This window comes from Coregonus clupeaformis, unplaced genomic scaffold (assembly GCF_020615455.1).
Source record: "Coregonus clupeaformis isolate EN_2021a unplaced genomic scaffold, ASM2061545v1 scaf0163, whole genome shotgun sequence".
NCBI classification, from domain to species: Eukaryota; Metazoa; Chordata; class Actinopteri; order Salmoniformes; family Salmonidae; genus Coregonus; species Coregonus clupeaformis.
Window position 1 is genome coordinate 180,001 of NW_025533618.1, and position 12,757 is coordinate 192,757.

Below are 12,757 nucleotides of genomic sequence, written 5' to 3' on the forward strand. Positions count from 1 at the left end.
TGTTTGATTTGGTAACTGGTATTAGGGACCACATTTCTCAGTCTGCTGCTGTGGCTGGTAAGACAGAGCAGCCAGGGTCTTAGTGTTTATCTGCCTGCCTTGCCTCCATCTGAAACTCATTTACACAATGTAAATCCACTGGCGCAGAGAATTGCCATCCTGAATATTGCTGACCCCAGAAATAACGTCGCTTTTAAACAAATCTCTCTCTCTCTCTCTCTCTCTCTCTCTCTCTCTCTCTCTCTCTGGAGTTGAGGCTATTATGGATTTCTGCAGATTTGACTTAAAGGGGTAATCAGAAATGTATTTCTCAGCCAAAGTGTTGCCAATTGTGCTATAAAGCTACAGTAAGTATCCATCTCAAATTCTGAGATGTAAGATATGGGTGCAAGGGGGGGTGGGTGGGGGGGGTTTGCATGGTAACAGTTCAAGTATTCCATATCCTGTTTACATGGCTAATGGGGAGAAGAGAGGAGAAGTAAGGAAAATGTGCTGATTCATAACTCTCTCCTTCATGCATTTCTCTCCTAGAACATTTTGTGTCAATGTGGCAATGTTTAGAATACATTTGAGATGGATTATGCTGATACACAGCTTTTAATACCAGCATACATTACAGTAAAGCATGGAGAGTTTACATCTCACATAGTTGAGGTATTATCAAGTAAAACTACCTGAAGCAGAATCATTTAAGCGATGGAAGTTGAAATAAAACTCTGCAGACTACGCCACCGTTGATGAATGGATGGGATTCTCATATTGGACCTTCTGTATTTAGTCTCTAAGACAAGTCTAATTAAGGATCTTGTTTCTACCACTCTGAAGTGATACCATACTGTACTCCATCGGTTTCCTGTTTATTTTCTCTCTGAGTCATTGTCAGTCCCATACATTGGAGGAGGCTGTTTTGTAAGAAGATGCAAAATGCACTCTGCCTATCTGCTGTAGTAGAAAAACCCATCAGTCCTCACACGGTTAGAAATCGTGGGATGTCTTAAATGGGAAAAGCAAACAACTGAAGCGCTGCATATTGCAGTAGAGAGCAGCGAGGAGCGAGGAGGATGTCAGTGACACTCGCCGTTCGAATTAAAAACACAGCTAGCGCGCTGGATGAAATAGGCTAATACATCATGTTGGCACTCAAATTATATAACACAATTGATCAGAGGACCCATCTGACCCACAGGACTGAGTGTGTGTGTGTGTGTGTGTTTGTGTGTGTGTGTGTGTGTGTGTGTGTGTGTGTGTTGGGCTACATGTGTGTGTCTCTCCTCTCTCTCCTTTCCTCTATACTTCTAATCCTCCTCTCTTCACCGTCCCTGTCCTCCTCTCTTCACCGTCCCCTCCGTCCCTGTCCTCCTCTCTTCACGGTCCCCTCCGTCCCTGTCCTCCTCTCTTCACCGTCCCCTCCGTCCCTGTCCTCCTCTCTTCACCGTCCCCTCCGTCCCTGTCCTCCTCTCTTCACCGTCCCCTCCGTCCCTGTCCTCCTCTCTTCACCGTCCCCTCCGTCCCTGTCCTCCTCTCTTCACCGTCCCCTCCGTCCCTGTCCTCCTCTCTTCACTGTCCCCTCCGTCCCTGTCCTCCTCTCTTCACCGTCCCCTCCGTCCCTGTCCTCCTCTCTTCACCGTCCCCTCCGTCCCTGTCCTCCTCTCTTCACCGTCCCCTCCGTCCCTGTCCTCCTCTCTTCACCGTCCCCTCCGTCCCTGTCCTCCTCTCTTCACCGTCCCCTCTGTCCCTGTCCTCCTCTCTTCACCGTCCCCTCCGTCCCTGTCCTCCTCTCTTCACCGTCCCCTCCGTCACTGTCCTCCTCTCTTCACCGTCCCCTCCGTCCCTGTCCTCCTCTCTTCACCGTCCCCTCCGTCCCTGTCCTCCTCTCTTCACCGTCCCCTCCGTCCCTGTCCTCCTCTCTTCTCCGTCCCCTCCGTCCCTGTCCTCCTCTCTTCACCGTCCCCTCCGTCCCTGTCCTGAATATCATCATCAAGGCCATGGGGTTCATCCCTTAAACTACCATCCCTATTCATAGCCACACTCAGACAGACATACACATCCACAGCAGAGATACTGTCCCCATGACATTGGTCAGACTATGAATGAACACTGTTCGATTAATGGCCTTTGTCCCAAATGGCACCCTGTTCCCTATATAGTGCACTACTTTTGACCAGAGCCTTATTAGCCTCATCGACTCTGGTCAAAAGTAGTGCACTATATAGGGAATAGGATGCAGCCCAGGCCTTGTGGATACAGTGTTAGTTGGTAGACTGTTGAACTTCTCTTGTTCAGGCAAAACATTTGTTGTTCAGGCTATTGTTGGTTTTAAAAATGGTTCTCTCTCTTGCAATTGTCTTTGGAGGCTGATATGCTGTCTGTGTGTTGGGTTAAGTATATCTCTAAACCCACAACAGTAGTCCTGGGCAGTGTCCCAAATGACACCCTATTCCCTATATAGTGTAATGGGCTCTGGTCAAAAGTAGTGCACTATATAGGGAATAGGGTTCCATTTGGGACTGAACCTTGGATCCAACCACATAACACAGGCAGGCAGGCAGCTAGGCTTTGACACGTTCTGACATATAGAAACAAAATCATACCCAGTGAACTGGAGAAAATAGTTTCACTCCCAAGAACCCATTAAAACGACCATACAGAGTATTACAGACGTCACAGACCGCCCAAATGGATTCTGTTTCTGACGCACAAATATGAACTCTGTCTAACTTCAGATTAGCCTCATCTCGTTACTGTGGGGCTCTGGTCAAAAGTAGTACCCTGTGTAGGGAATAGGGTACCATTTGGGACGCGGCTATTATGATTACGGTTGTAACTCGGCTTTGTATCCCAGAACAGCAGAGGAGCCTGTCTGGGAAACCTGTGATTTATTGTGAATTTGCTACAATACCTTGTGACAAGGAGAAAGTTGATAGGTGCGCATGGCAGGTAAATCTTGCAATATTTATTGAGAAACAATTTCTTGAACATTGTTTTTGTTTTGAGGTGATTCAACCCAGAGATTTCACTCAAAATGGGCATTACACCTGTGTTTTTTTATTACGGACAACAGTTCTCATGGGTTGGCCCTGCTCACAGCCAATGGATAGGGTTGTGACTAGATGGGATACAGCTACGGACGGGTTTACCATTGAACTACTGCCAGAGTTTGGACTTGGACTTCGACGCCAGAGAATGAGTCGGAGTTGGATTTGTTTTTACATCAGATAATTGTACACTTTCAGTTAATAAAACTGACTGTTGTTTATTTTGATGAAAGTGCTGATGACTTGATAGGTCTACTATATTGTCCACTCACTGACTGTTAGGAGACAGCATTTACTCTCTGGATGATAGTTATACCATATCTGGCAAAGCACCACATGCAAGGACCTGTTATACGACCCTTATACAGTATGCTTGCTTGACATTTGCTTATAGATGATTTATGAAGCATCTATGTAGGCTTTGTCTAGAATATACTTTATTTAAAGTGTGTCTGTTAATGCTGTGGTTGGTTTCAGTACGTTTAAAACATGGCGTTCCATTCTCCTCTCCCCACAGACTGATAATGCTGTGGTTTGTTTCAGTACGTTTAAAACATGGTGTTCCATTCTCCTCTCCCCACAGATTGATAATACTGTGGTTTGTTTCAGTACGTTTAAAACATGGTGTTCCATTCTCCTCTCCCCACAGACTGATAATGCTGTGGTTTGTTTCAGTACGTTTAAAACATGGCGTTCCATTCTCCTCTCCCCACAGCTCCACATGACGGTCAGTAAGACCACAGCCAGGGTGGTGATGGACTGTAAGGTAGTGGGAGAAAAGCCCATCAACGCGGCTGGCAACATCAGTATAGACGGGGTGGAGGTACTGGGACGCATGGTACGATCCAGAGGGAAGAGGAACAACTCAGCTCCGGTAAGAACGATGGAGGAAACTACCACACATTGTGCTGCTAATGTTTGTCTCTTTTTTGAAGGTTGAAAGCCTGAAACGTTAGCACAACAAACAAGCATAGTTTGGATAAGAGTTTATTTTTCATTTAAAGTACTCTTACACATCTTCCAACACACCTGCAAGACAAGCGACCTCTAGATGTGCAAGACATTTCACTTTCAAAGCATGACATGGCGTATTTCTCAATATGCATTCTACCGTGCTCCACACTCTCCTGCTCTGAGCGCATTCTCAGAGGACGTTTATTTTCTCTCGCTCAAATAATTGCCGCCATTGATTTCGAGAAATGTTGCGTAATTTTTTTAAGTGGTTGTGTCATATTTCTGTGCATACTTTCCGTTGAAGCTGGCATCGACGGATGCTTCAAAATATGTACAAACGGAGTACGCATTCGAGAAGTGCCCTCCGTGCTCCGTTTCGCATACTTTGATTTAGACTCATACTCTGACTCTCCCGTGCTCCAATTTGCGTGCTCGGAGCACGGTAGTATGCATTTTGAAAAACACAGAGTGCTGTCTGACACTCTGCATCACCCTCTGAGCTGGCTGTCCTTTAGACCTACAGCTTTCAGTCACACACTCTACAGCCTCTATAATACCACAACAACACCCTACAGCCTCTTTAAATACCACAACAACACTCTACAACATCTATAATACCACAACAACACGCTAAAACCTCTTTAAATACCACAACAACACTCTACAGCATCTATAATACCACAACAACACCCTACAGACTATATAGTCTCACAACAACACTCTACAGCATTTCTAATACCACAACAACACCCTACAGACTATATATAATACCACAACAACACCCTACAGCCGCTATATAATACCACAACAACACCCTACAGCCTCTTTAAATACCACAACACCCTACAGCCTCTTTAAATACCACAACAACACCCTAGAGCCGCTATATAATACCACAACAACACCCTACAGCCTCTTTAAATACCACAACAACACCCTACAGCCTCTTTAAATACCACAACAACAGCCTACAGCCTCTATAATACCACAACAACACCCTACAGCTTCTATAAATACCACAACAACACCCTACAGCCTCTTTAAATACCACAACAACACCCTACAGCCTCTATAATACCACAACAACACCCTACAGCCTCCATAAATACCACAACAACACCCTACAGCCTCTTTAAATACCACAACAACACCCTACAGACTATATAGTCTCACAACAACACTCTACAGCCTCTTTAAATACCACAACAACACCCTACAGCCTCTATAATACCACAACAACACCCTACAACCTCTATAATACCACAACAACACTCTACAGCCTCTATAATACCACAACAACACCCAATCCCCTTGTAAATACCACAACAACACCCTACAGCCTCTATAAATACCACAACAACACCCTACAGCCTCTATAAATACCACAACAACACCCTACAGCCTCTATAATACCACAACAACACTCTACAGCCTCTATAATACCACAACCACACCCTACAGTCTCTATATAATACCACAACAACACCCTACAGTCTCTTTAAATACCACAACAACACTCTACAGCCTCTATATAATACCACAACAACACCCTACAGCCTCTATAATACCACAACAACACTCTACAGCCTCTATAATACCACAACAACACCCTACAGCCTCTTTAAATACCACAACAACACTCTACAGCCTCTATATAATACCACAACAACACCCTACAGCCTCTATAAATACCACAACAACACTCTACAGCCTCTATAATACCACAACAACACCCTACATCCTCTTTAAATACCACAACAACACCCTACAGCCTCTTTAAATACCACAACAACACCCTACAGCCTCTATATAATACCACAACAACACCCTACAGCCTCTATAATACCACAACAACACCCTACAGTATCTATAGTCCCATAACAACACAGTCCTGGTCCTCCTCACTGGGATCACTGTGACCCAAGATGTCAGAACAGGAAATAAGTTGAGGAGCAGTCTTTGTTAGATGCATAATAGTTATGTGATGATTTCTGTGCACCTCGGAGGGTCCATGAATTGACTGCTTTGCAACTATGTGAGAATGTATTATTATTGTATTATTTCTGGAGATTGTCTGATGGAAAGAAAGTGCTTTGTACAGCATTTTGGGGGAATTGGTGGAAAGTAAAAATGTCCCCCTAGATGTTTTTCCATTCATTCTCAGTTTATTGTACTTTAAAGTGGTGAGGCTTTGATATTTCCTCAGCAATTTTACTTGATGGTTGACAAATCAATAATCTTATCAAGGTGTAATCTCATAATAAATACATGTAATTTATTTTAGCTTAGTGTTTAAAAGTGCTTCAAATGTCTCATCTCATGTCAATGCATTCCCACTGGGCACAGATGTCAATTCAACGTCTATTCCCCGTTGGTTCAACAGCCTTTTGAGCAGACAGAGAGTCACCATTAAACAGCCTGTTGAGCAGACAGTCACCATTAAACAGCCTGTTGAGCAGACAGAGAGTCACCATTAAACAGCCTGTTGAGCAGACAGAGAGTCACCATTAAACAGCCTGTTGAGCAGACAGAGAGTCACCATTAAACAGCCTGTTGAGCAGACAGTCACCATTAAACAGCCTGTTGAGCAGACAGAGAGTCACCATTAAACAGTATGTTGAGCAGACAGTCACCATTAAACAGCCTGTTGAGCAGACAGAGAGTCACCATTAAACAGCCTGTTGAGCAGACAGTCACCATTAAACAGCCTGTTGAGCAGACAGAGAGTCACCATTAAACAGTATGTTGAGCAGACAGTCACCATTAAACATCCTGTTGAGCAGACAGAGAGTCACCATTAAACAGCCTGTTGAGCAGACAGTCACCATTAAACAGCTTGTTGAGCAGACAGAGTCACCATTAAACAGCTTGTTGAGCAGACAGTCACCATTAAACAGCCTGTTGAGCAGACAGAGAGTCACCATTAAACAGCCTGTTGAGCAGACAGAGTCACCATTAAACAGCCTGTTGAGCAGACAGTCACCATTAAACAGCCTGTTGAGCAGACAGAGAGTCACCATTAAACAGCCTGTTGAGCAGACAGTCACCATTAAACAGCCTGTTGAGCAGACAGTCACCATTAAACAGCCTGTTGAGCAGACAGTCACCATTAAACAGCCTGTTGAGCAGACAGAGAGTCACCATTAAACAGCCTGTTGAGCAGACAGTCACCATTAAACAGCCTGTTGAGCAGACAGTCACCATTAAACAGCCTGTTGAGCAGACAGAGTCACCATTAAACAGCCTGTTGAGCAGACAGAGTCATCATCATACGTCACAACCACTATTTCTCTGAAGCATGTAGAACACGGTGTAGAACACGATGTAGAACACGGTGTAGAACACGATGTAGAACACGGTGTAGAACACGGTGTAGAACACGGTATAGAACACGGTGTAGAACACGATGTAGAACACGGTGTAGAACACGATGTAGAACACGGTGTAGAACACGGTATAGAACACGGTGTAGAACACGATGTAGAACACGGTGTAGAACACGGTGTAGAACACGGTATAGAACACGGTATAGAACACGGTGTAGAACACGATGTAGAACACGGTGTAGAACACGGTATAGAACATGGTATAGAACACGGTGTAGAACACGATGTAGAACACGGTGTAGAACACGATGTAGAACACGGTTTAGACACGGTATAGAACTCTGAATACCGTAAGTGTGTTGCAATATCATGCCAATATTAACCCTTTCTCTGTGTTGTTGTTCCCTGTGTGGCTGTTCTCTGTGTGGCTGTTCTCTGTGTGGCTGTTCTCTGTGTGGCTCTGTGTGTTTGTTCTCTGTGTGGCTGTTCTCTGTGTGGCTCTGTGTGGCTGTTCTCTGTGTGGCTCTGTGTGTTTGTTCTCTGTGTGGCTGTTCTCTGTGTGGCTGTTCTCTGTGTGGCTCTGTGTGTTTGTTCTCTGTGTGGCTGTTCTCTGTGTGGCTGTTCTCTGTGTGGCTGTTCTCTGTGTGGCTCTATGTGTTTGTTCTCTGTGTGGCTGTTCTCTGTGTGGCTGTTCTCTGTGTGGCTCTATGTGTTTGTTCTCTGTGTGGCTGTTCTCTGTGTGGCTCTGTGTGGCTGTTCTCTGTGTGGCTCTGTGTGGCTGTTCTCTGTGTGGCTGTTATCTGTGTGGCTGTTCTCTGTGTGGCTCTGTGTGGCTGTTCTCTGTGTGGCTCTGTGTGTTGGTTCTCTGTGTGGCTGTTCTCTGTGTGGCTCTGTGTGGCTGTTCTCTGTGTGGCTCTGTGTGGCTGTTCTCTGTGTGGCTGTTCTCTGTGTGGCTCTGTGTGGCTGTTCTCTGTGTGTTTGTTCTCTGTGTGGCTGTTCTCTGTGTGGCTGTTCTCTGTGTGGTTGTTCTCTGTGTGGTTGTTCTCTGTGTGGTTATTCTCTGTGTGGCTGTTCCCTGTGTGGCTGTTCTCTGTGTGTTTGTTCTCTGTGTGGCTGTTCCCTGTGTGGCTGTTCTCTGTGTGGTTGTTCTCTGTGTGGTTATTCTCTGTGTGGCTGTTCCCTGTGTGGCTGTTCTCTGTGTGGCTGTTCTATGTGTGGCTGTTATCTTTGTGGCTGTTCTCTGTGTGGCTGTTCTCTGTGTGGCTGTTCTCTGTGTGGCTCTGTGTGGCTGTTCTCTGTGTGGCTGTTCTCTGTGTGGCTGTTCTCTGTGTGGCTGTTCTCTGTGTGGCTGTTCTCTGTGTGGATGTTCTCTGTGTGGCTGTTCTCTGTGTGTGTATAGTTCCAGATCCAGATGTTTGACATTATCTGCAGCACGTCCTGGGCCAGTCGAGACAAGTGCTGTGAGCTCCCTGGACTGGTAAGAACAACTGCCTTTTAACCAACCATTCAACCTTTCAACCAACCTACAGACCAACAATCAACAGACCAACAGACCAACAGACCATAGTGAAGATGGCGGCCTTAGGATAAAAACGTAATATTCAATATCTGTTAGACTAAATATTAACACTTCACATACTGGTGGGTAATAACCTTAAATCTGGATAACAACACAAAACAAATAATAAAGCAAGAGAAATGTATCAACAAATATTACGAAATCAAGCAACACCCAAACATGACGGAGAGCAAACAAGGAGAACCAATCTCCAAAAGAAAACGTGACTCCTCGACGGACACAGACGATTTATGCTTTTCACCACCGGGAATGGTAAGGGTGGAAACCGATCTGTTAAAATCAATAAATGACAAACTGGGCAGTAAAGATTTAGTAAAGATATAGAAGAGATGAAGGCCTCGAGATGAGTGACGATTAAGCTGCGACAATGTAGAAAGAAACAAACAAGCTAAAAGGTACAGTCAATAAGATTGAAACTGACGTTAATGAATTTAAAAAGGAGAACATCTTAGAGAGAGAAGCCTTACTTGACATACAACATCTGGAACTTACTGGTATCCAAGAAAAAGAAGGAGAAGTTCCTGAAAAGTGTGGTGAAGGAATTATTTCTTACAGTGCATCAGATCCCACGCGAAGCTGTTTACAAAATTCAACTCGAACGTGCACACCGTTTCGGACAGAGAGGACAGAGATATGGCCGCCAAAATCGTTGCCAAATTTGCTTTCTTTAAAGATAGAATAATGGTTAAAAGCCTGGGTAAAAGACTCGCTGGCGCGAAAAAAGGCATGAATGATCAGTTCCCGAAGGAAATTGCAGAATGGCGCAATGTTCTGTACCCAATCTTCAAGGAGAATAGATTAAAAGGGAAACGTGTAGCTCTCATAGTCGATAAACTGTATATATTGAACACCCAATACTAGCCATGGTAGGGATTGTAATCTTTAAAAAAACATATAGAAAAGCAATAAAATACAACAATTGTTAAAGAAATAAACTACAACTACACTATACCATTAGTATTACACTTTCTGTTTATAGTATTTTATAAATTGATAAGACAGCATTAGAAGAAAGGATAATTAGCTAAATAATACATCTTCAAATATAAGGAACTGGAACACAAAAGTACTCAATCAACATAGTGGAGATAAAACACAGCAAACAGAGGACATAGAAGGCACAGTATGTGTATTTGTATTTATTATGGATCCCCATTAGTTCCTGCCAAGACAGCAGCTACTCTTCCTGGGGTTTATTATGGATCCCTATTAGTTCCTGCCAAGACAGCAGCTACTCTTCCTGGGGTTTATTATGGATCCCCATTAGTTCCTGCCAAGACAGCAGCTACTCTTCCTGGGGTCCAGCAAAATTAAGGCAATTAATACAATTTGTAAAACATTACAATACATTCACAGATTTCACAACACACTACCACATATCTACAGTACAAAATCCATGTGTACGTGTGTGTATATTATTGTGTGTGTGTGTGTGTGTGTGTGTGTGTGTGTGCATGTGTCTGTGCCTATGTTTGTGTTGCTTCACAGTCCCCGCTGTGGTGTTTTTTTAATCTGTTTTTTAAATCTAATTTTACTGCTTGCATCAGTTACTTGATGTGGAATAGAGTTCCATGTAGTCATGGCCTTATGTAGTACTGTGCGCCTCCCATCGTTTGTTCTGGACTTGGGGACTGTGAAGAGACCTCTGGTGGCATGTCTTGTGGGGTATGCATGGGTGACCGAGCTGTGTGCCAGTTGTTCAAACAGACAGTTCGGTGCTTTCAACATGTCAATACCTCTGATAAATACAAGTAGTGATGAAGTCAATCTCTCCTCCACTTTGAGCCAGGAGAGACTGACATGCATATTATTAATATTAGCTCTCTGTGTACATCCAAGGGCCAGCCGTGCTGCCCTGTTCTGAGCCAATTGCAATTTTCCTAAGTCCTTTTTTGTGGCACCTGACCACACGACTGAACAGTAGTCCAGGTGCGACAAAACTAGGGCCTGTAGGACATGCCTTGTTAATAGTGCTGTTGTGGGTATGTGCGAATGTATTGTGATGGAAGGTGGGGTGTGTGTTTTTTTGTTTGGAAAAGTGTGGAGTTAAGTGAGTGAAAAAGGAAAACGGTTGCAAATCCCAGAGCCCATGTGTGTCTGTGAGCAGGGGTTGTGAGAGAGAGCTTTCAATTTTGTGCAGATATGGGATATACATTTTAAAATAAATTATAAATATAGTTTATTTATTTATTGTCCTATCATGATGGAACAGTCTCCAACCCTATGCCCTAGACACCCACCTGAGCGACCCGTACACTAAGGAGACGTCCTTATCTGTTTAATGGGTCTACTGTAAGTAGCCAATACACAGCCAAAACAGAAAGATAAAAGTGATCAGATACCCACTAGAGCAGCACCGACCCCTCAAGGTTGCTGTTGACGCATATCCCACGGTAGTTATTGGGGTCAAATTTGCCTCCACTTTTGTGGATTGGGGTGATCAATCCTTGGTTCCAAATATTGGGGAATATGCCAGAGCTGAGGATGATGTTAAAGAGTTTAAGTATAGCCAATTGGAATTTGTGGTCTGTATATTTTGTCATTTCATTTAGGATACCATCAACCCTACAGGTCTTTTTGGGGTGGGGGGTTTGTATTTTGTATTTTTTTTTTTTTTTAAATCAAAAAGGAAATAAAATAAAAATAAAAATAAAGATAAAAAAAATATATATATATATGTATTCACTAACTGTAAGTCGCTCTGGATAAGAGCGTCTGCTAAATGACTAAAATGTAAAATGTAAATGTAGTAACACCGCTACAAAACACTCCCAATACCCCATCCTCTCAGATACAGTCCTGCCCACCTCACTACTCACAGACCACTAGCCTGTATTTATTACCTACTACCGGCCTCCCTGGCTCTTTCAAAGCACGTTTTATCATTGGAAAAGGATAGGACAATTATTTTAATGATAAATGTGTTTCTAGCTAGCCGGACCCAGGAGATAGCTGTGATGTATGGTGCTGCTGCGAGGCCAGGAGATAGCTGTGATGTATGGTGCTGCTGCGAGGCCAGGAGATAGCTGTGATGTATGGTGCTGCTGCGAGGCCAGGAGATAGCTGTGATGTATGGTGCTGCTGCGAGGCCAGGAGATAGCTGTGATGTATGGTGCTGCTGCGAGGCCAGGAGATAGCTGTGATGTATGGTGCTGCTGCGAGGCCAGGAGATAGCTGTGATGTATGGTGCTGCTGCGAGGCCAGGAGATAGCTGTGATGTATGGTGCTGCTGCGAGGCCAGGAGATAGCTGTGATGTATGGTGCTGCTGCGAGGCCAGGAGATAGCTGTGATGTATGGTGCTGCTGCGAGGCCAGGAGATAGCTGTGATGTGTGGTGCTGCTGCGAGGCCAGGAGATAGCTGTGATGTGTGGTGCTGCTGCGAGGCCAGGAGATAGCTGTGATGTATGGTGCTGCTGCGAGGCCAGGAGATAGCTGTGATGTATGGTGCTGATGCGAGGCCAGGAGATAGCTGTGATGTATGGTGCTGCTGCGAGGCCAGGAGATAGCTGTGATGTATGGTGCTGCTGCGAGGCCAGGAGATAGCTGTGATGTATGGTGCTGCTGCGAGGCCAGGAGATAGCTGTGATGTATGGTGCTGCTGCGAGGCCAGGAGATAGCTGTGATGTATGGTGCTGCTGCGAGGCCAGGAGATAGCTGTGATGTGTGGTGCTGCTGCGAGGCCAGGAGATAGCTGTGATGTGTGGTGCTGCTGCGAGGCCAGGAGATAGCTGTGATGTGTGGTGCTGCTGCGAGGCCAGGAGATAGCTGTGATGTGTGGTGCTGCTGCGAGGCCAGGAGATAGCTGTGATGTATGGTGCTGCTGCGAGGCCAGGAGATAGCTGTGATGTATGGTGCTGCTGCG

At 44.8% G+C, this 12,757-nt stretch overlaps 1 protein-coding gene across 1 annotated transcript in view; it reads left to right on the forward strand.

Moving 5' to 3' along the window:
* The window catches only part of LOC121542744 (collagen alpha-1(XIV) chain-like), a 181,356-nt gene that overhangs the window by 115,706 nt on the left and 52,893 nt on the right, over positions 1-12,757 (forward strand). The window contains exons 31-32 of the mRNA XM_045213864.1: positions 3,751-3,909; positions 8,715-8,792. Coding sequence (XP_045069799.1) covers positions 3,751-3,909; positions 8,715-8,792 — 237 coding nt within the window. The remainder of the gene's footprint in view (positions 1-3,750; positions 3,910-8,714; positions 8,793-12,757) is intronic.